Source organism: Pseudophryne corroboree (genome assembly GCF_028390025.1).
Source record: "Pseudophryne corroboree isolate aPseCor3 chromosome 3 unlocalized genomic scaffold, aPseCor3.hap2 SUPER_3_unloc_25, whole genome shotgun sequence".
Lineage (NCBI taxonomy): Eukaryota > Metazoa > Chordata > Amphibia > Anura > Myobatrachidae > Pseudophryne > Pseudophryne corroboree.
The window spans coordinates 1,028,464-1,054,530 of record NW_026967514.1 but is presented as its reverse complement, the minus strand read 5'-3'; the positions used below and the strand labels follow the sequence as shown (position 1 = coordinate 1,054,530).

The window sequence follows — 26,067 nt, the reverse complement described above, 5'->3', positions numbered from 1 at the left end:
GTAGAATCGGACAATGCCACTACGGTGGCGTACAGCAATCAGGGCGGCACTCGAAGCCGCATGGCATTGAGGGAAGTATCACAGATTCTTCAGTGGGTAGAACATCATCTGCCAGCCATATCGGCAGTGTTCATTCTGGGGGTCCTAAACTGGGAAGCGGACTTTCTCATTCATCAGGACGTACATGCCAGAGAGTGGAGCCTCCATCCAGAAGTGTTTCAACTCCTCGTGGACAAGTGGGGCCTTCCAGATGTGGACCTGATGGCATCTCGACACAATCACAAGGTTCCAGTTTTCGGAGCAAGGACAAGGGGATCCTCAAGCTACGTTCGTGGACGTTCTGGCAATACCATGGAACTTTCAGCTACCTTATGTGTTCCCTCCGGTGTCACTCCTGCCCAGAGTAATACGGAAGTTCAAGCAAGAAGGCGGAAACCTACTTCTGGTTGCTCTAGCGTGGCCCAGATGGCACTGGTTCTCCAATCTACTGGGACTCTCGTGGGATCATCCCCTTCTACTTCCACAACGACCGGACCTCCTCGTTCAGGGCCCTTGTGTTTACCAGGGCCAAGGGTTTTTCTGAGGTGGTCGTTCAAACTGTGTTGAAGGCCCGTAAGCCGGCTTCTGCTCTGATCTACCATAGGGTCTGGAATGCTTACTTCACTTGGCGTGTGTCTCATAATCATGACATTTCGAAGTTTAGTACGGCCAAACTATTGGCCTTTCTACAACAGGGCCTGGACTTAGGCCTGCGTCTGGCCTCCCTCAAGGTTCACATCTCTGCCATCCCTCAAGGTTCACATCTCTGCTTTGTTCCTTTGGTTTCAGAGAAAGATAGCTACCCTAGCTGATGTCCATACATTCACTCAGGATTTGCTGCGGATTCAGCCTCCATATGTGCCACCTGTGGCCCCTTGGGACTTGTTGGTGGTTTTGGAGGCCTTGCAAGAGTCTCCGTTTGAGCCCTCTTGCCTCTGCTGACCTTAAGTGGCTGTCCCTTAAGGTCCTCTTCTTGCTGGCGATTGTTTCAGATAGAATGGTATCGGACTTGGGTGCCTTATCCTGTAAGTCTCCCTATTTCATTTTTCACCTTGAACGGCCGGTTCTTAGAATGCGGCCAGGTTATTTGCCTATGGTGGTGTCTTCCTTCCACCTTAACCAGGAGATATTGGTTCCGGCTTTTAATTCTCCTGAGTTGTCTTCCAAAGAGCGGTCTTTGGATGTGGTACGGGCTCTCCGTATCAATGTGAAGAGAACTGCCTCTTTTAGGAAATCTGATTCTCTTTTTGTGTTGTTTGGTTTTCACAAACGTGGCTGGCCTGTTTTCCAAGCAGACTTTGGCCAGGTGGATTAGAATGGTGATTGCACATGGTTATGTACAGGCTGGTCATCCGGTTCCTGCTACCATTAAAGCCCATTCTACTTGGTCGGTTGGACCTTCTTGGGCAGCCCACCATGGTGCGACACTTGAACAGTTGTGCAAGGCGGCAACGTGGTCCTCTGGGAACACGTTTATAAGGTTCTATGCCTTCGATACTTCCGCCTCCCAGGATGCTTCCTTTGGACACCGGGTTGTTGTGCTCGCTACAGTGCTTCCCCTCCCATAAGGAACTGCTTTAGGACATCCCCGATGTTAATCCTTGTGGAGCCCAGTGTGCCCCGCAGCAGAAAATGAGATTTATGGTAAGAACTTAATGTTGTTAAATCTGTTTCTGCGAGGTACACTGGGCTCCACAAGGCGTCCACCCTGACGCACTTAGCTTCTTTGGGTTGGTATTGGCATTAGCAGCTGACACCCTTTCCTGTGTGGGAGTGTGCGGTGTACTTGGCTACGAGCGATTGTCATCTCTGATACCTGCTACTGCATTGGGCTGGTTAACGAAACTGAGCTCCTGTGCACGGATGCAGGGTTATAGAGGAGGCGGCGCTGTGCATCTTGGGAACAGTCAAAAGATTTGAGCCTGTTGGTACCCCGGATCAAGATCCTACTCTACACCCGATGTTATCCTTGTGGAGCCCAGTGTACCACGCAGAAAGAGATTTAACAACGGTAAGTTCTTACCATAAATATCTTTATTTTTTCGTTATTTAGATAGAACGTCTGTCTGATATTAAGGCAGAAGATATAGAGGAAGAAGAAGAGACGTATGTGACTGATATAAAGGCAGAAGATAAAGAGGGAGAAGAAGAGACGTATGTGACTGATATAAAGGCAGAAGATAGAGATGGAGAAGAAGAGACGTATGTGACTGATATGAAGACAGAAGATACAGAGGGAGAAGAAGAGACGTATGTGACTGATATAAAGGCAGAAGATATAGAGGGAGAAGAAGAGACGTATGTGACTGATATGAAGGCAGAAGATATAGAGGAAGAAGAAGAGACGTATGTGACTGATATAAAGGCAGAAGATATAGAGGGAGAAGAAGAGACGTATGTCACTGATATAAAGACAGAAGATATAGAGGGAGAAGAAGAGATGTATGTGACTGATATAAAGGCAGAAGATACAGAGGGAGAAGAAGAGACGTATGTGACTGATATAAAGGCAGAAGATATAGAGGGAGAAGAAGAGACGTATGTGAGGGGTGATCAGCAGTGTAAGGAGGAGGAGATCCCTACAGATATCAGCACAGGTGAGTAATAAACACTTATTACAGAAGTCATATATTCTCCTTGCTCAGTCACTGCAGCAATCTCTTATCCTACACCCTCCTCCGCCATCAGCCCTGTTCTCAGTTGGGTGTTTCTAACACAAGGCTATCCATGACAAATATCACATAGAGAGTTATTACACACTTATTATAATGTTATTAAAAGTAACAAGCAGAAGTTTATTATTAGTGATTATATATAAATGTGTATATATGTATGTATGTATATAATATAATTAGTATTGTTTTTTTGTGGAGTGCCTAATTTATATGCATTTTGTTAGATGATGCAGGTATGAAATATTTCCTGCTATACAGTAGACCTGAGCTCACCAAATACAATTCGTATAAGATTCAGAAATACAATGAAATTTGAATCTAGAACTTCAAGTAAAACAGATTAAAAGCTTATCACAAGTACATATCTGTATAATCATAAGACAAGCGTTTTGCACTTGTTGTCACCCTTGCATGGGTGGGCTTGTTCTTATCCACTCCAATTCACTCTAAATCCAAATTGCGTGTCTTCCAACGCGTTTCGTCAATAGTGACTTCTTCAGGGGTGTTTTCTGTTAAAGGCTTTATTCTCAAATATCAGTGTAGACTAATTGTGTAACCTTCAGACGGTAATTGTGGACTTGTTCATGATGAACACATTCCTAATTACTTGTGAATAATAGTTCCTGCTCTGTGCAGTTCTGAGGTTATGACTTTAGGGAATGTAATGGCCAGATCCAATATTGCTCAATCTAAGGTCTCGCAGTAGCCTTACTACATACATTAATGTGTCTTGCACTCACTATATTAACTAACAATAATAAACAGTGGAGTTTTAGTTCATGTATTGCTCAGTGCATTTAAGCCTGCAGCGCCTGACAAGGGACCCACTATACTGCAGGTCCTACTCTATGGCTCAAAATAATTACCATAAAAACAGCTATCGCATTAGTGTTAAACTTTAGGTATGCTCTCAGCGGCGGAACAGTGGCCGAAAGGCTTGGATTGGTTTTCAGAGCACCAGTCTGACGTGCCACATCTCACGTGGCCCTCCAATTCACCAGATCTGGGACTGTTTGGCTGGGTCCGGCATTGTACTGTTGGTGCAGTTCCTGATGCGTTTGGAACGATTGGTGGTTGTTAGGCGCCCTAAATGCCTGTGGTCCCGATTTGTCATGATCTACTTTCGCCTACTGTTCCGCTGCTGACATTCTTGGTGTCCATACTTCTTCCACTGTAGATGGATACTACTCACTGTCTACAAGGGATCACCAACAAACAAATGCCGGTCTCGGTCAAAACCAATGGCTCCCTTTTGCCAGTCGCATCACGTGCACGACCCATGGTTCCATCTGAAAAAGAAACAATATCTCAACAAATTTGCATTGTATCAATACCTCAGACATTCACAATGATCACCCGGTAACTTTAGTGTCACCATCTACACGCATGTGCACGTCAGTTTTTTGTTTGGTGCGGCAGGAGCCAGACCATGGTCAGAGGGCTGCTGTTTTTTAGCAGCCATAAGTTTTCTTATTTCTCATACGTCCTAGAGGATGCTGGGGTCACTTCAGAACCATGGGGTATAGACTGATCTGCAGGAGACATGGGCACTTTAAGACTTTTCCAGAGTGTGAACTGGATCCTCCCTCTATGCCCTCCTCCAGACCTCAGTTTAGAATCTGTGCCCAGGCAGACTGGATGCACTCCAGGGGAGCTCTACTGAGTTTCTCGGGAAAAGACTTAGGTTAGGTTTTTTATTTTCAGGGAGCACTGCTGGCAACAGTCTCCCTGCTTCGTGGGACCTAGGGGAGGAAGTAGGAACTAACTTCTGTGAGTTTCATGGCTCCAAGCTGACAGGACACCATTAGCTCCTGAGGAGTACTCACTCCCACAGCCTGCCGTCACCCCCCTTACAGCGCCAGAAGACAGAGTGTAAGATGAAAAGACTCTTCAACATCGGGACGACTAGAAAGGTACCGCGCAGCGGGGGGGAACGCTGCGCGCCATGCTCCCACACACACAGGCACTGCAGGGTGCAGGGGGGGAGGGGGCGCCCTGGGCAGCATGAACCCTTATAGGACTGGCAGATTAGGGGCATAAGTTGCTGCTGCACAGTCCTACCCTCGCCTGTATAAACATGAGTCTCTCTAAGTCTGAGTGAAAGCGCGCCATTACGGGGGCGGGTCTTCTTCCTCAGACAGCCAGCACACTGCTAAGCGCCATTTTCTTTCCCTCCAGGCTGCAGAGAAGACCGCTGGTCCTCCTCCACTGCTGTAACAAGTATCAGGGTGCAAAACAGGGGGGGGCGCAGTGAAATTTGGTGCTATGTACATTGTGTAATTATAAAAGCGCTGCAGCTCTGTAGACATTTTGTGTTTCACAGACAGTTTATTACTGGCGCTGAGTTGTGAGCTGGCAATTCCTTCTGTATCCCTCTGACAGATTTTACTGTGGGTCTGTCCCCTATAAGCCCCGGAGTGTCTGTGGTGTGGTTGTGTGGCATGTTTGAGACAGGGAGCTCTTCCCCTGAGGAAGCCATTATGGGGACACAGATGTAATGTGGTGGCGCTACCGGCACACCATGAGCCTGAATGGGTGAAAGAGTTACGTGATAGTGTGACTCATATCAGTAAGAGATTGGATAAGTCTGAGTCTCATGCAGAGAGCTGGAGAAAATCAGTGGAAGATGTGATTTGTCAAAACTCTGTGTTTTCATCCACAGGGGATCCCTCTGGGTCCCATAAGAGGTCATTTGCTCAGGTTATACAGACCGACACGGACGCTGATTCCTGTGTCGACACTGGTGATTCCAGGGCAATAGATCCAAAATTAGCTAAAAACATTCAGTACATGATTGTGGCTATAAAGGAGGTGTTAGAGGTTACGGAGATCCCTTCTTTACCTCAGCAGAAGGTTTACCTCTATAAAGAAAAGAAAACTAATGTAACGTTTCCTCCTTCTCATGAACTGAACACTCTCTTTGAGGGTGTCTGGGCAAACCCTGAAAAGAAATTTCAGATCCCCAAAAGAATTCAGGCTACTTATCCTTTCCCGGTAGAGGACAGGACAAAGTGGGAGTCACCCCCACCCTCCCCGTTTTAGACACGGCCCTGTCACGGTTAACAAAAAAGGTGATTCTCCCTGCACCTGGGACGGCTGCTCTCAAGGAGCCGGCAGAACGCAAGTTGGAGACTACATTAAAGTCTATTTATGTGGCCAGTGGGACACTACTCAGGCCTACCATTGCCTGTGTGTGGGTGAGTAGTGCTATTGAAAAGTGGTCAGATAACTTGTCTTCTGAAATTGACACTATAGATAGAGACGAGGTTCTCCTTACGTTGGGTCATATAAAAGACACTGCAGCATACATGCGTGAAGCTATGAGAGATAGATGCTCTTGATACCAAGAGCCCAATACCATGGCAGTATCGGCACGGAGGGCGTTGTGGATTCGCCAGTGGAATGCTGACGCAGATTCCAAAACAAATATGGAGTCTCTCCCGTATAAATGGTAGGCCTTGTTTGGTGATGGGCTAGATGCTGTAGTTTCTGCAGCTACTGCAGGTAGATCAACTTTTTTGCCTTATGCTCCTACGCCGGCAAAGAAACCTCATCACTTTCAGATGCAGTCCTTTCGGCCCAATAGATACAAAAAGGGTAAAGGTTCCCCTTTCTTGGCAGGTAGAGGAAGGGGACGAGGAAAAAGGTCCTCAGCGTCCCCAGGATCACAGGAGCAGAAGTCACCTGCTTCTGCCAAGTCTACAACATGACGCTGGGGCTCCCTTGCGGGAGTCCGCTCGAGTGAGGGCACATCTGCAGCTTTTCAGTCAGCTCTGGGTTCATTCTGGCCTAGACCCGTGGGTCTTACAAATTGTGTCCCACGTGTACAAACTGGAGTTTCAAGGCGTTCTCCCACGCCGCTTTTTCAAATCGGCCTTACTAGTTTCTCTCCCCGACAGGGAGGTGGTAACTGCAGCAATACAAAAATTGTGCCAGGATCAAGTCATTGTCCTGGTTCCCCTCTCACAACAGGGAGAAGGTTTTTATTCGAGCCTCTTCGTAGTTCTGAAGCCGGACGGCTCGGACAGACCAATCCTGAACCTAAAATCTCTGAATCTATACCTGAAAAGGTTCAAATTCAGGATAGAATCTCTGAGAGCAGTGATCTCCAGTCTGGAGGAAGGGGATTTCATGGTATCAGTGGACATAAAAGATGCCTACTTACATGATCACATTTATCCTCCATATCAAGCTTATCTGAGATTCGCGGTACAGAATTGTCATTACCAAATTTAGACGTTGCCGTTTGGACTCTCCACGGCACCGAGGGTCTTCACCAAGGTGATGGCAGAGATGATGGTGCTCCTTCGTCAGAAAGGAGTCAATATAATTCCTTACCTGGACGATCTCCTAATAAAAGCGAGGTCCAGGGAGCGGTTGGTGCAGAACATTGCACTCTCCCCGACAGTGCTTTTACAACACGGTTGGATCATAAACATTCCAAAATCACAATCGGAACCTACAACAAAGTTATCCTTTCTGGGAATGATTCTGGACACAGAAGTACAGAGGGTTTTTCTTCCAGTGGAAAAGGCACTGGAAATCCAGAAAATGGTCAAATTCTGAAACAGATAAGAGTGTCAATTCATCAATGCATTGGGTTGTTGGGAAAGATGGTAGCGGCCTTCGAGGCCTTGCAGTTTGGCCGATTCCATACCAGGGTATTCCAGTGGGATCTGTTGGAGAAGTGGTCCGGATCCCATCTACACATGCACCAGAGGATAATCCTGTCATCAAAAGCCAGAATTTGCTACTGTGGTGGCTACACAGTGCTCACCTACTGCAGGGTCGCAGGTTTGAGATTCAGGACTGGGTCCTGGTAACCACGGATGCAAGTCTGCAAGACTGTGGGGCAGTCACACGGAGTAAGCTTCCAAGGAAGATGGTCAAGTCAGGAAACTTATCTTCACATAAACGTTCTGGAGTTGAGAGCCATTTACAACGGCATTCTACAAGCAAAGCATCTTCTTCAAGATCTACCCGTACAGATCCAGTCCGACAATGTAACAGCAGTGGCGTATATAAACAGTCAGGGCAGAATAAAAAGCAGAGCGGCGATGGCAGAGGCGACAAGAATCCTCCCTCTGGGCGGAAAAACATGCAAGCGTTCTCGCAATTTTCATTCCGGGAGTGAACAAAATGGGAAGCAGACTTCCTCAGCAGACATGATCTCCATCCAGGAGAATGGGGCCTCCACCCACACGTCTTCGCAGAGGTGGCAGATCTTTGGTAAGTCCCTCAAGTACACATGATGGCATCTCGTCTCATGAAGAGGCTTCAGAGATATTATTCCATGTCGAGAGACCCTCAAGCAATAGCAGTGGATGCACTGGTGACACAGTGGGTGTTTCAGTCGGTGTATGTCTTCCCTCCACTTCCACTGATTCCAAAAGTTCTCAAGATTGTAAGAAGAACAAGGGTTCGGGCGATCCTCATTGTCCCAGACTTGCCAAGGAGGGCTTGGTATCCATGGCCCTCATTCCGAGTTGTTCGCTCGGTATTTTTCATCGCATCGCAGTGAGAATTCTCTTAGTGCGCATGCGTAATGTTCGCACTGCGCATGCGCCAAGTAACTTTACTAAGAAGAAAGTATTTTTACTCACGGCTTTTTCGTCGCTCCGGCGATCGCATTGTGATTGACAGGAAATGGGTGTTACTGGGCGGATGTACGGCGTTTTAGGGGCGTGTGGCTGGAAACGCTACCGTTTCCGGAAAAAACGCAGGCGTGTCCGGAGAAACGGTCGGAGTGCTTGGGCGAACGCTGGGTGTGTTTATGACGTCAGCCGGGACCGAAAAGCACTGAACTGATCGCACAGGCAGAGTAAGTCTGAAGCTACTCAAAAACTGCTAACTCGTTAGTGATCGCAATAATGCGCATACATCGGTCGCACATTTAAGATGTTTAGATTCACTCCCAGTAGGCGGCGGCTTAGCGTGTGTAACTCTGCTAAAATCGCCTTGCGAGCGAACAACTCGGAATGAGGGCCCATATCTTCAAGATTTACTCATAGAAGATCCTCGACCTCTTCCTCTTCGCGAGGGGTCGTGCATGTATCAAGACTTATCACGGCTACATTTGACGGTATGGCTGTTGAACGCCAGATCCTAGCCCGAAAGGGTATTCCAGAAGAAGTCATTCCCACTTTCATTCGGGCCAGGAAAGGAGTAACATCTAAACATTACCACTGTATTTGGAGAAAATATGTATCTTGGGGTGAATCCAAGAAGGCTCCAACGGAAGAGTTTCACTTGGGACGTTTTTCTCCATTTTCTACAGGCGGGTGTGGATGCATGTCTGAAATTGGGCTCCATTAAGGTCCACATTTCGGCCTTATCAATTTTCTTTCAGAAACAGTTGGCCTACCTTCCAGAAGTTCAGATGTTCGTGAAAGGGGTTTTGCCCATCCAACTTCCATGTGCACCATGGGATCTTAACATGGTGTTGCAGTTCCTTCAATCACATTGGTTTGAACCTCTACAGGAGATAGTTAAAATTTCTCACTTGGAAAGTGGTCATACTGTTGGCCTTAGCATCAGCAAGGCGGGTGCCTGAGTTAGCGGCCTTGTCTCACAAGAGCCCTTACTTGATCTTCCATTAAGATAGGGCGGAGTTAAGAACTCTGCAGCAATTTCTTCCGAAGGTGGTTTCCTCTTTCCATATGAACCAGCCTATTGTGGTGCCAGTGGCTACTGACACCTTCTCTGCATCAAAGTCCCTAGATGTGGTCAGGGCTTTGAAAATTTATGTCGCAAGGACTGCTCAAATTCGGAAAACAGAGGCTCTGTTTGTCCTGTATGCTCCCAACAAGATTGGGTATCCTGCTTCTAAGCAGATCATTGCGCGCTGGATCAGAGGTACGATTCATTCCACGGCAGGATTGCCATTACCGAATTCGGTGAATGCCCATTCTATTAGAAAGGTGGGCTCTTCCTGGGCAGCTGCCTGGGGTGTCTAGGCGTTGCAACTTTGCCGAGCGGCTACTTGGTCGGGCGGCAAACACGGATGCCAAATTTTACAGGTTTGATACCTTGGCCGATGATGACCTCAAGTTTGGTCAATCAGTGTTGCAGGGTCATCCGCACTTCCCCGCCCGTTTTGGAGCTTTGTTATAACCCCTTGGTTCTGAAGTCACCCCAGCATCCTCTACGGACTAGGAGAAAAGGATTTACCGGTAGGTATTAAAATCCTATTTCTCTGACGTCCTAAGTGGATGCTGGGACTCCGTAAGGACCATGGGGAATAGCGGGCTACGCAGGAAACTGGGCACATCTAAGAAAGATTTAGGACTACCTGGTGTGCACTGGCTCCTCCCACTATGACCCTCCTCCAGACAGTTAGAATCCTGTGCCCGGCTCGAGCTGGATGCACACTAGGGGCTCTCCTGAGCTCCTAGATAGAAAGTATAATTTAGGTTTTTTAATTTACAGTGAGACCTGCTGGCAACAGGCTCACTGCAACGAGGGACTAAGGGGAGAAGAAGCGAACCTACCTAACTGTGGGTAGTTTGGGCTTCTTAGGCTACTGGACACCATTAGCTCCGGAGTGATCGACCGCATGGAACCGGCCATTGATGTTCGGTCCCGGAGCCGCGCCGCTGCCCCCCTTACAGAGCCAGAAGCAAGAAGAGCCTGGAAAATCGGCGGCTGAAGACATCAGTCTTCTCCAAGGTAGCGCACAGCACTGCAGCTGTGCGCCATTGCTCCTCATACACACTTCACACTTCGGTCACTGAGGGTGCAGGGCGCTAGGGGGGGGCAGCAATAAATACACCTTGGCTGGCAAATATATCACAATATATATCCCCAGGGGCTATATATGTGATAATTACCCCTGCCAGAATACAAAAAACAGCGGGAGAAAAGTCAGCCGAAAAAGGGGCGGGGCTATCTCCCTCAACACACTGGCGCTATTTCTCCCTCACAGCTCCGCTGGAAGGAAGCTCCCTGGCTCTCCCCTGCAGACTACACTACAGAAAGGGTAAAAAAGAGGGGGGGGGGGCACTAAATTTAGGCGCAATATACATATACAGCAGCTATAAGGGGATATAATTTAGTTAATCCCTGTATTATATAGCGCGCTGGTGTGTGCTGGCATACTCTCACTCTGTCTCCCCAAAGGACTTTGTGGGGTCCTGTCCTCAGTCAGAGCATTCCCTGTGTGTGTGCGGTGTGTCGGTACGGCTGTGTCGACATGTTTGATGAGGAGGCTTATGTGGAGGAGGAGCAGTTGCCTATAAATGTGTTGTCACCCCCTGCGGGGCAGACACCTGAGTGGATGGACTTGTGGAAGGAATTACGCGAAAGAGTCGACTCCTTACATAAAAAATTTGACGACATGCCAAATGCGGGACAGCCGGCTTCTCAGCTCGTGCCTGCCCAGGCGTCTCAAAGGCCATCCGGGGCTCTAAAGCGCCCGCTACCTCAGATGGCAGACACGGATGTCGACACGGATACTGATACCAGTGTCGACGACGATGACGCAAATGTAATGTCCACTAGGGCCACTCGTTATATGATTGAGGCAATGAAAAATGTTTTACACATTTCTGATGTAACCCCAGGTACCACAAAAAAGGGTATTATGTTTGGGGAGAAAAAACTACCTGTAGTCTTTCCCCTTTCTGAAGAATTAAATGAGGTGTGTGAGGTAGCGTGGACTTCCCCCGATAGAAAATTGGTGATTTCAAAGAAATTACTAATGGCGTACCCTTTCCCGCCAGAGGATAGGTCACGTTGGGAAACACCACCTAGGGTGGATAAAGCGCTTACACATCTATCAAAAAAGGTGGCACTACCGTCTCCGGATACGGACGCCCTAAAGGAACCTGCGGATAGAAAGCAGGAGGCTCTCCTGAAGGCTATATATACACACACTGGTGTTATACTGCGACCAGCTATTGCTTCAGCCTGGATGTGCAGTGCTGCAGCTGCGTGGTCAGAATCCCTGTCAGAAAACATTGACACCCTAGACAGGGACACTATATTGCTTAACATAGAGCATATTAAAGACGCGGTCTTTTACATAAGAGATGCACAGAGGGATATTTGCCGGCTGGCATCTTAAATCAGTGCACTGTCCATTTCTGCCAGGAGAGGGTTATGGACCCGGCAGTGGACAGGGGATGCAGATTCTAAAAGGCACATGGAAGTTTTGCCTTACAAGGGTGAGGAGTTGTTCGGGGATGGTCTTCCGGACCTGGTGTCCACAGCAACGGCTGGGAAGTCAGCTTTTTTACCACATGTCCCCTCACAACCAAAGAAAACACCTTATTATCATGTGCAGTCCTTTCGTCCCCAAAAGAGCAGGCGAGGTAGAGGCGCGTCCTTTCTGCCAAGAGGCAGAGGTAGAGGGAAAAAGCTGCAGCATTCAGCCGTTTCCCAGGAACAAAAGTCCTCCCCCGCTTCATCTGCTAAGTCCACCGCATGACGCTGGGGTTCAACAGGCGGTGCCAGGTACGGTGGGGGCCCGTCTCAAAAACTTCAGCAATCAGTGGGCTCGCTCACAAGTAGATACCTGGATCCTTCAAGTGGTATCTCAGGGGTACAAGCTGGAATTCGAGACATTACCCCCCCGCCGTTTCCTCAAATCTGCCTTACCAACGACTCCCTCAGACAGGGAGGCTGTGTTGGAGGCCATTCACAAGCTGTATTCCCAGCAGGTGATAGTCAAAGTACCCCTACTTCAACAAGGACGGGGTTACTATTCCACAATGTTTGTGGTACCGAAACCGGACGGTTCGGTGAGACCCATTTTAAATTTAAAATCCTTGAACACATATATAAAAAAATTCAGGTTCAAGATGGAATCGCTCAGGGCGGTTATTGCAAGCCTGGAAGAGGGGGATTACATGGTATCTCTGGACATCAAGGATGCTTACCTACATGTCCCCATTTACCATCCTCACCAGGAGTACCTCAGATTTGTGTTACAGGATTGTCATTACCAATTCCAGACGTTGCCGTTCGGCCTGTCCACGGCACCGAGGGGATTTACCAAGGTAATGGCCGAAATGATGATACTCCTTCGAAAAAAGGGAGTTTTAATTATCCCATACTTGGACTATCTCCTGATAAAAGCGAGATCCAGAGAGCAGTTGTTATTGGGCGTAGTACTATCTCAGGAGGTGATACTCCAGCATGGTTGGATTCTGAATATTCCAAAGTCACAGCTGGTTCCTGCGACACGTCTACTGTTCCTGGGAATGATTCTGGACACAGTCCAGAAAAAAGTGTTTCTCCCGGAGGAGAAAGCCAAGGAGCTGTCGTCTCTAGTCAGAGGCCTCCTAAAACCAAAACAGGTGTCGGTGCATCACTGAACGCGAGTCCTGGGAAAGATGGTGGCTTCCTACGAAGCAATCCCATTCGGCAGGTTCCATGCCAGAATATTTCAGTGGGACCTCTTGGACCAATGGTCCGGATCGCATCTTCAAATGCATCGGCTGATAACCCTGTCTCCAAGGACCAGGGTGTCTCTCTTGTGGTGGCTGCAGAGTGCTCATCTCGTGGAGGGCCGCAGATTCGGAATACAGGACTGGGTCCTGGTGACCACGGATGCCAGCCTTCGAGGCTGGGGGGCAGTCACGCTGGGAAGAAACTTCCAAGGACTTTGGACAAGTCAGGAGACTTCCCTACACATAAATGTTCTGGAACTGAGGGCCATTTACAATGCCCTGAGTCAGGCAAAGGCCCTGCTTCAAAACCAACCGGTTCTGATCCAGTCAGACAACATCATGGCGGTCGCCCATGTAAACCAACAGGGCGGCACAAGAAGCAGGGCGGCGATGGCAGAAGCCACAAGGATTCTCCGATGGGCAGAAAATCACGTGTTAGCACTGTCAGCAGTGTTCATTCCGGGAGTGGACAACTGGGAAGCGGACTTCCTCAGCAGACACGACCTCCACCCGGGAGAGTGGGGACTTCATCCAGAAGTCTTCCAACAGATAGTAAACCATTGGGAAAAGCCACAGGTGGACATGATGGTGTCCCGCCTAAACAAAAAACTAGAAAAATATTGCGCCAGGTCAAGGGACCCTCAGGCGATAGCTGTGGACGCTCTAGTCACCGGTCGGTTTATGTGTTCCCTCCTCTTCCTCTCATACCCATGGTACTGAGGATAATAAGGAAAAGAGGAGTAAGGACTATACTCATTGTTCCGGATTAGCCAAGAAGGTCTTGGTACCCGGAACTTCAAGAGTTAATCTCAGAGGACCCATGGCCTCTGCCGCTCAGACAGGACCTGCTACAGCAGGGGCCCTGTCTGTTCCAAGACTTACCGTGGCTGCGTTTGACGGCATGGCGGTTGAACGCCGGATCCTAAAGGAAAAGGGCATTCCGGAGGAAGTCATTCCTACGCTGATTAAAGCCAGGAAAGATGTAACTGCAAAACATTATCACCGCATATGGCTGAAATATGTGGCTTGGTGTGAGGCCAGAAAGGCCCCAACAGAGGAATTTCAACTGGGTCGATTTCTACACTTCCTACAAGCAGGAGTCACTATGGGCCTAAAATTAGGCTCCATTAAGGTACAGATCTCGGCTCTGTCAATTTTCTTCCAGAAAGAACTAGCTTCACTACCTGAAGTTCAGACATTTGTAAAAGGAGTGCTGCATATTCAGCCCCCTTTTGTGCCTCCAGTGGCTCCTTGGGATCTCAACGTGGTGTTGAGTTTCCTAAAATCACATTGGTTTGAGCCACTAAAAACCGTGGATCTAAAATATCTCACGTGGAAAGTGGTCATGTTATTGGCCTTGGCTTCGGCCAGGCGTGTATCAGAATTGGCGGCTTTGTCATGTGAAAGCCCTTATCTGATTTTCCATATGGATAGGGCGGAATTGAGGACTCGTCCCCAGTTTCTCCCTAAGGTGGTGTCAGCTTTTTACTTGAACCAACCTATTGTAGTGCCTGCGGCTACTAGGGACTTGGAGGATTCCAAGTTACTGGACGTAGTCAGGGCCTTGAAAATTTATGTTTCCAGGACGGCTGGAGTCAGAAAAACTGACTCGCTGTTTATCCTGTATGCACCCAGCAAGATGGGTGCTCCTGCTTCTAAGCAGACTATTGCTCGCTGGATTTGTAGCACAATTCAGCTGGCGCATTTTGCGGCTGGACTGCCGCATCCTAAATCGGTAAAGGCCCATTCCACAAGGAAGGTGGGCTCATCTTGGGCGGCTGCCCGAGGGGTCTCGGCTTTACAACTTTGCCGAGCTGCTACTTTGTCAGGGGCAAACACGTTTGCAAAATTCTACAAATTTGATACCCTGGCTGAGGAGGACCTTGAGTTCTCTCAGTCGGTGCTGCAGAGTCATCCGCACTCTCCCGCCCGTTTGGGAGCTTTGGTATAATCCCCATGGTCCTTACGGAGTCCCAGCATCCACTTAGGACGTCAGAGAAAATAAGATTTTACTCACCGGTAAATCTATTTCTCGTAGTCCGTAGTGGATGATGGGTGCCCATCCCAAGTGCGGATTGTCTGCAATACTTGTACATAGTTATTGTTAACAAAAGGGTTATTGTTGAGCCATCTGTTGAGAGGCTCTGTTATGTTCATACTGTTAACTGGGTATAATATCACGAGTTATACGGTGTGATTGGTGTGGCTGGTATGAGTCTTACCCGGGATTCAAAATCCTTCCCTATTGTGTCAGCTCTTCCGGGCACAGTATCCTAACTGAAGTCTGGAGGAGGGTCATAGTGGGAGGAGCCAGTGCACACCAGGTAGTCCTAAATCTTTCTTAGATGTGCCCAGTCTCCTGCGGAGCCCGCTATTCCCCATGGTCCTTACGGAGTCCCAGCATCCACTACGGACTACGAGAAATAGATTTACCGGTGAGTAAAATCTTATTTTTTATTTTAGTATTACTATTTTTTTGGAGTGATCTTTCTAAAAAGCATCTTATACGCACCTTAGAGTCGCTCCAACAACTCCCCGTGGGGTCGAGACAACGCTTACCCACGTGTACAGTGAGGCAGGCACAGGTTCTGGTGAACCTTCATGGGCTACTTTGCACAGACATTATCCAATGTAGCTGAGCAGTTTATACCAGCTCCTATATCAGTGATAGGTTTCCCTATTAACCTTTACATGCAACATTCATTCTGAGGTTTATACACCTAGGGAATTGTCAGCCTCTCAAAAAAGCAGCCTGAAAGGCTGGTGGTAAGTAAATCACATAGACATGATACAACATCTTTACAGTCTACACATGATTTAGATGAGGATTCGTTGGAGGATGATGACTCATTGCACTGCGGATGGTCTCAGCTCAGTGGACATACCTGAGCTAATTAGTGCTAAGTCATTCTTTCCTTAGAAGAGGCAGCAAAGCCTGTGTTAAAAACTAAGGCAACTGTGTTTAAACATCCCAAAACAGCTTATGGAAATTTTTTGTTTACGCCCAGTAGGAAGTTAGAATTCCAAGAAATGGAATTCCAGTTATCCTCGTCCTGCTGGGGACTGTTTTAAAAAAAAAAAAAGGGAGGTGGCTCCCAAAGTAGATTCGCAAGTCTTAGATTGGTGCAAAAATCTACATTACTTTTATTTTCAACATCAATAAATGATGTCACGGGAGTGTGGCCTGACTGGAAAGGCAGCAGGAAGCAGGATAAAGGAGCTCCTGCTTATATAGGTGTCCTTTCTGCCTTTTATAGCTGTCCTACGGGCTCTTTCGGGCCCTTTCTTGCCCCTCTGTGTGTTTTGTAGGTTGCGGAGCCGGGGAGCCACTCATTTGGCTTTTGCAGGTTGTGGCGTACTCCCGGATCCGAAGCCGCGGACTGAAGTTGTGCAGTGATCCCACCACGGACCAGACCTCAGCGAGGTAGCGCTGCTACTCGCCAAGGGCTGTGCGCCCTGTCCACTCTTGTGCCTAGCCGTGCTGTTGGAGTCATGTGGAGAGGCTGACTGGGGATCAGCGGTGACCGCGGCTGGAGACACAGAGCAGAGCTGCTCTCCCGGCATCTGATGCGGTGCATACTACGGGGATTGGTGGCCTCAGCAGGGATGCATCAGGTTAGTCAGCTCACCTGCCCGCAGCCTGCCTTCTCCTACTGTCCGACCGTTGAAGCCCTGAGTCGTGGCAGCGGGGAAACATGGAGCGATTGCCTGTCATCACTCCAGCAGTGTCCCGGCATCTCCCCTCTCCTCGTAACACATGGTGCTACGGGGGAATCTGGCGGAGCTTTGAATTATAGAGGACATACAGGTGTGGTTCCTGTGCAGCCACATACGCTACCCTGTGCCACTGCATCCTGGTACCTCTCCTCTCCTGCCTTATTACTGACCTTTGTTCACCCACCATAGCCGGCCAGTTTCTTTAGATTTGGGCTTCCCTGCCAGAAGTGACCATCTTGAAAACTGGCAATATAGCCACATGCCCTCCTGAAACCAGCCGCTTCCCTGGGAGCTACAGACACTGACAGCCCATGATCAGTGCCCTTCACTACACACTATCCTAGTGTCATTTCCTTCACATATGTTAAATTGGTCGAATAAAGAAAAATACCTATACAGCAAGTAGGCTCAGAACATCTCCAAATCGGTGATCCGCTCCATACAAAGCGAATTTTGTCTACTAATCAGTAGACCACCTTATCTGGTACGAGTCTGGACCTATATTCCCATGTTGTGTATTTTATTTCAGTCACAGTATTATGCTATGTCTATGTTATGTTCCATCTTTTAGGGGCAATCATCCCTATAAACATTGAGATTGAGCATCTAGCTGACGATCTATTAAGAAGCGCCTAAGATAAAGGGTGGTAAACCATTTTTCTAGCCCTTCACTACAGCCTCAGTGATTTCCGGCAGGGACTTCTGCCGCTGCGGCCCTACCTGGGCAGTAAGTGGTCGCCTGAACTGCTTTAATTATTATTATTGCCTGGCCTCCACTCCTGCTCTGTCGACTCCCTCTGGTGGCAGACTGTGCTGACTGCCTCCTCCATACTGTTTGACTGCTGCTGGGTTTTTTTTCCCTCCTGCTCCCCTCAATCCCCGTAAGATCCAATTAGCGCTCTTGGGGCTTCAGTATAGCTACGGCGTAACAGTCCATGTGTCCAGGACAGTAGCAGGCTCCAGTTGCTGGCTCCTATAAATTACTTTACCGCTCAAGGATGGCATCTTCTTGCTATTACCCATAAACAACTGACCTCACAATGTTTCTGTAACCGATGGCCACTGGGGGTCTATGCTCACTGATGTCTCCCTATTTCCACACTTCAATACTTCTGCTATGTCGCTACTGGCCTCCTGGCCTTGTTCTCTAATCTCCGTAATGTTATGCTGAAGAATGGGCAGAACTGGAAAATCATCTCATAAGAAAGCTAAACCTCGTCCTCAACAGCAAACCTCTCAAACTGACTTGAGACCTTTTCGTCTTCCTAATCAACTAACATTGAGTCCCAGTCCTGATCATTCAGAATCTTCTCTCATTCCGTCTTCTCCAAGTCCTTCCATGATGGCTTAAACCCATTGTTTAAACTCGTTGTTTAAACCCATGGCAAGCCAGGTGGGCTCTCTTCTTCTCTCGGTTGTCCTTTAAACTCTTAACCGCCCAGGAAGATTAAATTTAACAGCAGATGCACTTTCTTGTTCTTTTCAAACGGGTGATTCACTCAACTCCTCTGAGAAACAGTTTATTCTGAATCTGGCTTTATTTGCTTCAACTCGTACTGTTCCTCTAACTCCTCTGGGGAGAACTTTTATAGCACCAATATTTTGCAGGAAATTGCTTACGTGGGCTCATTCTTCATCTTTCATGGGTCATGCTGGTGGTCTTAAGACTCTCAAGTTCATTCAGCGATTCTACTGGTGGCCTCGTCTTAAAACTGATGTCTTTGAATTTGTAGCAGCCTGTTCCAAGTGTGTTCAACATAAAAGTCCACGAACATCTCCCTCAGGTCTTCTTCATCCACTTTCAACACCTCAAAAGCATTGGACTCACATCTCTATGGATTTCATAACCGATTTGCCAGTCTCCAGAAGGCACAACACCATTTGGGTCATTGTGAAATGATTTTCGAAGATTGCTTACTTCATATCCCTCACCGGTCTTCCCTCTGCTCCTCAGCAATCCAAATTGTTTTTCTCATAGATTTTTAATTTGCATGGCCTTCCACAGGAAATAGTTTCTGATCGGGGTCCTCAATTCCTCGCCAAGTTCTGGAAAGCTCTCGGCTCTGTCTTAGGAATCAAGTTGAACTTCTCTTCAGCCTACCATCCCCAGACTGACGGACGGACTGAAAGAGTCGACCAAGATCTGGAAACTTTCTTACGGAGCCACCATGTTAGAGACCAATCCAAGTCAATAGGTATCCCAGTTCGCTTCCAGCCAATCCGGTATAGGCTTCCCTTATAAAAAGGGGTTGATGCTTAGCTATGTTGCCAGTACTTCAAGTTACTTGCTGCTGTAAGGTGCCCTGCGCTCCCAGGTTAACCCCTGGTATCCTGGTTCTGTTGTGTCCGCCTGGTGGTCAGTTCTGTTATTGCAGTCCTTTGCTCCCAGTCCACCTGCTCTTATGGTTTAACCACTGGACCCTCTATCTGGTAGAGGGTCTCCGTTTGCTGATGGTGCTCACAGCGATCCTCTCTTCAGCATTGTTTAAAAATCACAAGTCATCTCTTCATTCCATGTTCTTCAGCATCGTTTACAAATCACAAGTCACTTCTTCATTCAGTGTTCTTCAGCATCATTTACAAGTCACTAACCTTTCGTCTTTCAGAATTCACTCAGACTTCTCTCCTAGTCGTTGTGTATGATTGAGGTCTCAAAACTGAATTCCTCTTTCTTCAGTGTATCGTTCTCGGTCAGTGTCCTCATTGCCTACCCCTCTACATCTTCAGGCCTAAGTATTCAATCCATGAGTAAGAACTACATTCAGCCACCTCATTTCCTTCCTTTGCTGATAGCTGCTCCCTCAGTCAATTATCAGTCGTCAGATCCCCAACTCAAGCCAAGCGTGACATGGAAGAAGGGGAATTCCTGGTTTCGCTGGATATTAAGGATGCGTATCTTCACATCCCAATATGGCCGCCTCATCAGACTTACCTCAAGTTTGCACTGCAGCACAGTCACTACCAGGTCCAGGCCTTGCTGATGGTGTTATCAGGGGTGATGGCAGAGATGTTGCTACAACTCCGCAAGCAGGAAGTGAACATTGTTCCATACTTGGACAATATCATAATGGCTATATTCAGAGTACAGTTGATGGAAAAGATCAGCCTTCCAACACGACTACTCACGGATCACGGGTGGATTCTCAATCTGCAGAAATCCCACCTAGAACCTACGCAGAGGCTTCAGTTCCTGGTAATGATATTGGACACGGTGTCTCAGAAGGTGTTCCTTCCTATGGACAAGGCAAAGATAATTCAGACGATGGTATGTTCCATTTTGAAGCTGAACAAAATCTTGGTACATCTTTGCATAAGCTTACTGGGAAATATAATGGCCTCCTACGACGCAGTTCGGTACGGTAGAGACCATGCATGACCATTCCATCTGGATCTGCTGGACAAATGCTCTGGGTCACATCTGCACATACGCCAGATGATATGCCTTTCACCGAAACGCCAGGATTTCCCTCTTATGGTGGTTGCTGATCTCCCTCCTGGAGGGTCGACACTTCAGAATTCAGGATTGGATTCTGTTGACAACGGATGCGAGCCTCCATGGTTGGGGTGCAGTGACCCTAGGGGCTCGGTTCCAATGAAGGTGGTCTGATCAAGAGGCTTCCCTTCCGATAAAAGTTTTGGAACTCAGGGCGATTTACAATGCCCTTCTGCTGACCTCTTTTATATCCTTCAGTATCAGGTCATACAGGTATGGTTGGAAAATGCACCAACTGTGGCATACATAAACCAACAAGGAGGTCCAAACAGCAGGGCTGCAATGAGGGAGGTGTCACAGATACTCCTCTGGGTGGAGCGGAATCCCAAGGCCATTTCCGCCACCTTAATTCTGGGAGTAGACAATTGGGGGGCAGACTTCCTCAGTTGACACGATCTGCACCTGGGGGAATGGGGCCTCTACCCGCAAGTGTTTCAGCAGATATTTAATCGGTGGGGCTACCCGCAAATCGACTTGATGGTTTCTCAACTTACCAAGAAGCTTCTGCGTTACTGTTCTGGGACTAGGGATCCACAGGCCGCAGCAGTGAACGCTCTGGCGACACCGTGGATTTACCGGTTGGTGTACTTGTTTCCTCCATTTCCTCTAATTCCAAGAGTTCTCAAAGGACTTAAAGGGACAGGGTTCAGGCAATTCTGATTGCCCCAGACTGGCCCCGCAGGGCCTGGTATGTAGACATTCCAGCCTTATTACTCGTAGGCCCCTGGCCTCTGCCAATTCAGGATGATCGTCTTACACAAGGGCCGTTCGTCTATCCAGACTTACCACGGCTACGTTTGATGCAATGGAAGTATATTGGGAGGATTTTTGCCAGGAAAGAGATTCCGGGCAAGGTTATCTCGACTATGCTCCAATCCGGCCAGATGGTCGCATCAAAACATTACCATTGCATATGGAAGAAATGTGTCTCTTGGTGTGAGGGTCAACAGTATTCTGCTGTGGATATTCATCTGGGACATTTCTTGCACTTCCTGCAGGCTGTTGTGGATGTGGGCCTACATTTAGGCTCCATAAAAGTTCAAATCTCAGCCTTGTCTTTTTTTCTTCCAGGGAAGTAGATTATAGTGGTACTATATAAATAGAAGGTAGTTTCACCTCGAGGCAAATGCTTCAATTTAGTGTAGTGACCCCGGTCCAGCTGTCAGGACACTTATTTATATTAAACCTTATTGAAGGCAGAAGGCAAAGCATGTGATAGCCACGCACCAGGATCCAAGATGGCAGTCATCTCCCTCCCCAATATCACCGCTGGGCTCCGGTGACTGTGGGCAGCCCGTTCTGTCCCCAGCAGTAGCGGGAGCTACGCACCTGTGTTACCTGGAGAGCAAGTACTCCCGTCTGAGCCAAAAGGGCCTTCAAGTCAGGTATCCGGAGTGTGCAGGAAAGACTGGGCGCACATAGCTTCAGAATACAGCCCATGGCTTCATAGGCGTCACTAGGCTGCGGCAGTGAACGTTGCCCAGAGTGAGCGGAGCGAGCGGCTTTTGGGCAGTAGGAGTGGGGGACTTAATAGATTGGGTCTTGGTCCCAGCGGCGGCTGAGAGCTATTAGGTAGGGTAGATAAGAAGCCACTTAGTGAGGCGATCTCCAGAAAGCACGTCTGGATGGTCCACGCCCCTCTTATTTATTATTTTATATACTAACAGGGGTGACAGGTGTGGTACATCCCTGCAAAGGCAGATCCAATCTCTTTCTCATCAGACTCTGCTGTCTTCCCTGCACACTCACTCAGATGTTCATTGCTGCCAGTAGCACACGTATGAGAAGAAGTATGGCGGCAGCTGTATAGATTCTGATATGTAATTCTCTGTATCATACTTACCGTACACACATCATCCTTATTACTATTGAGAATAGAGGTAAGACACTGATGATGGGGATGTAAATATAGGATTTTAATTACCTACCGGTATATCCTTTTCTCGTAGTCTTTGGGGATGCTGGGGTCCATTTAGTACCATGCGGTCTAGATGGGTCCTTTGGGACCCACTGGCACTTTAAGAGTTTAATAGTGTAGGCTGGCCCCTCCCTGTATGCCCCTCCTACCAGACTCAGTCTAGAAACTGTGCCCGAGGAGAGGGACATATTTAGAGAGAAGGAAGTACACAGATAGTGGTGTAGCTCACCAGCTCACACATAACAAAAAGCCGAACTAACCAACTTGGAACAATTCAGCAATGGCTGAACCAACAATACTGAACCAAGTAACAATGCAGTAATACGAAGCACAGGGTGGGCACCCAGCATCCTCTATGGACTAGGAGAAAAGGATTTATCGGTAGGTTATTAAATTCCTATTTTCTCTTACATCCTAGAGGATGCTGGGATCCATTTAGTACCATGGGGATGTACCAAAGCTCCTAGTACAGGAGTGAGAGTGCTGAGGTTCCTGCAGAACTGATTGACCAAACTTGAGGTCCTCAGAGGCCAAAGTATAGAACTTGTAAAACCTAGCAAACATGTTCGACCCTGACCAAGTAGCTGCTCGGCAAAGCTGAATAGCCGAGACACCCTGGGCAGCTGCCCAGGAAGAACCCACTTTACGGGTAGAGTGGGCCTGAACAGATTTTGGAATTGGCAATCCTGCCATGGAATATGCATGCTGGATAGTAAGCCTGATCCAGTGTGAAATTGTCTTCTTAGAAGCAGGACACCCAATCTTGTTGGGATCATAAAGTACAAATAGTGCGTCTGACTTCCTGTGATGAGTAGTTCTCTTCACATAGATTTTCAAAGCCCGCACGACATCCACGGACTTTGAGGTAATTGAGGTGTCAGTAGCCACTGGCACCACAATAGGTTGGTTGATATGAAAAGCCGACACAACCTTAGGGAGAAATTGCTGACGCATTCTGAACTCAGCTCTATCCTCATGGAAAATAAAGTAGGGGCTCTTGTGCAAAAATGCCCCCAATTCTGACAGTCGTCTGGCAGAAGCCAAGGCCAACAACGTGACCGCCTTCCAAGTAAGAAACTTTACGTCCACCTCTGTAAAGGTTCGAACCAATCCGATTGTAGGAACTGCAGCACCACATTAAGATTCCAAGGTGTCATAAGAGGCACAAAGGGTGGTTGGATGTGCAGAATTCCTTTCAAGAAAGTCTGAACCTCAGGGATAGCAGCCAATTGTTTCTGGAAGAAAATAGACAAGGCCGAAATCTGGAACTTGATGGAGCCCAAGCGTAGGTCAACATCCACACCCGCTTTCAGAAAGAGGAGAAAATGTCCCAGTTGAAACTCCACCGTAGGAAACTTCTTGGATTCACACCAAAACACATACTTTTTCCAAATCCGATGGTAATTCTTAGACGTTACCCCCTTCCTAGCTTGGATCAGAGTAGGAATAACTTTATTCGGAATGCCCTTCCAAGCTAAGATCTGGCGTTCAACCTCCATGCCGTCAAACGTAGCCGCGGTAAGTTGTGATAGGCGAACGGCCCCTGCAGTAGAAGGTCCTCGCGAAGCGGAAAAGGCCTCGGAAGATCCGCGTGCCAAGCCTGCCTTGGCCAGTCCAGAGCAATGAGGATCGCCGGAACTGTTTATCTTTTTATTAGTTTGAGAATCCTTGGGATGAGTGAAAGTGGAGGGAACACATATACTGACTGGAACACCCACGGAGTCACCAGGGCGTCCACCGCCACTACCTGTGGGTCTCATGACCTGGAAGAGTACCTCCGAAGCGTCTTGTTGAGGTGAGAGGCCATCATTTCTATCTGAGGTACACCCCATCGGCGTGTTACCTCTGTGAATATCTCCGGGTGGAGGCCCCATTCTCCTGGAAGGAGATTGTGTCTACGGAGGAATGAAGATCGCCTAACGCACCAGCGCGTGTCTTTCTGCCCAGAGGAGGATTCTTGTTACCTCTGACATTGCAGCCCTGCTCTTCATTCCACCCTGCCTGTTTATGTAGGACACCGCTGTGACGTTGACTGACTGAACCTGCATGGCTCGATATTGCGGAAGATGAGCCACTTTTAGAAGCCCATTGTATATGGCTCTTGGTTCCAGAATGTTTATTGGAAGGACCGATTCCTAGCTTGACAACTTTCCTTGGAAGTTTTCCCCCTGGGTGACTGCTACCCAACCTTTGAGGCTTGCATCTGTGGTTAGAAGAATTAAATTCTGAATCCCGAACCTACGGCCCTCGAGCAGGTGAGAAGTTTGCAACCACCAGAGTAGTGAAATTCTGGCATTCGGCGACAAGCATATCCGTTGGTGCATGTGAAGATGCGATCCTGACCACTTGTCCAGGAGATCCAGCTGAATGAAGCGTGCATGGAATCTTCCGTATTGTAGAGCCTCGTAGGAGGATACCATCTTCCCCAGAAGGCAAATGCACCGATGAACCGATACCCGAGGAGGTTTCAAGACATCCCGGACCATTGATTAGATCACCAAAGCTTTCTCCACTGGTAGAAACACCCTCTGCACTTCCGTGTCGAGTATCATCCCCAGGAAGGGTAGTCTCCTTGTCAATTCCAAATGTGACTTTGGAAGGTTCAGAATCCACCCATGGTCCCAGAGTAGTTGAGTTGAGAGCTCAATACTCTGCAACAGCTTCTCCTTGGAAGATGCTTTTATCAGCAGATCATCCAGATATGGAATTATGTTCACTCCCTGTTTGCGTAGAAGGAGCATCATCTCCGCCATGACCTTGGTGAACACCCTCGGTGCTGTGGAGAGGCCAAATGGCAGTTCTTGAAACTGATAGTGACAGTCCTGTAGTGCAAACTGTAGATAGGCCTGGTGAGGTGGCCAGATCGGAATGTGAAGGTACGCATCCTTGATATCCAGGGATACTAGGAATGCACCTTCCTCCAGATCTGAAATCACTGCTATCAGATACTCCATCTTGAATTGGAAAACCCTTAAGTAGGGGTTCAACAACTTGCTCAGAAAGTATATTGCAGTCCTGAGTACATGAAATAGACTCCTCAGGAGAAGACAAACACTCTGCAGCACAGGACACAGAGTCCTTAGACATGGTAATGTAAATATACACACTTACACACACACACAGGTAAATGTCAGACACAGTTTCCCCCAGAGTACCTTCACAGAGTATAAGGAGCCAGCCACACAGCGCCCCTGTAGGCAGTTATGATAAAAGCCCGGCGCTGACTAACCTTAATAGGGAGGGCAGCGCTCCCTGTCAGTGTCCTAGTTCTTATGATCTTCAGGGAGAAAATGGCGCGGGTGAGTGCTGGATCCGCTCTGAGAGGAAGTCCCGCTCTTGTAATGGCACGGCTTCCCGCACTGATTGTTTATACTGGCCTGAGTATTTTAGTGTCAACAGCGGGATTAGCCCCTGTTAGCTGTGTGACCAGTGTAGGGTTTATCAGCGCTGGCTCAGGACGCTCCTCAAAGCGCCTACACTGTGTGTTGCTGAGCCTTCCTGGAGTGCAGCCTGTCAGAGCTGCGCTTCCACCCTTGCGGCGGCAACCCGATAACCGGGATGCCGGCGCTGTACTCACCACTTTCTTCTGGCTTTGTTAGGGGTTGGCGGCAGTGCTGCGGGAGAGAGCAATTGCCTCGTGGACTTGCAATCAGCAACCTCAGGAGCTCAGTGTCCTGTCAGCGGAGTAGAGAAACATTAACTGTTTAGAAAGTTGGTTTCTACCCCCTCCCCCTAAGTCCCACGAAGCAGGGAGGCTGTTGCCAGCAGCCTTCCTGTAACCTAACTAACTCTAGAAAATAAAAAACTAAGAAAACTCCTAGGAGCTCCCCTAGC

The 26,067-nt window shown here is 48.2% G+C and overlaps 1 protein-coding gene across 3 annotated transcripts in view; it reads left to right on the top strand.

Moving 5' to 3' along the window:
• Positions 1-26,067, top strand: part of LOC134983803 (oocyte zinc finger protein XlCOF22-like) — a 38,748-nt gene that overhangs the window by 9,320 nt on the left and 3,361 nt on the right. For 2 of the 3 annotated variants that reach the window (XM_063949433.1, XM_063949431.1), the window contains exon 5: positions 2,093-2,636. In XM_063949433.1, coding sequence (XP_063805503.1) covers positions 2,093-2,636 — 544 coding nt within the window. The remainder of the gene's footprint in view (positions 1-2,092; positions 2,637-26,067) is intronic. The other variant, XM_063949432.1, reaches the window with a different exon arrangement.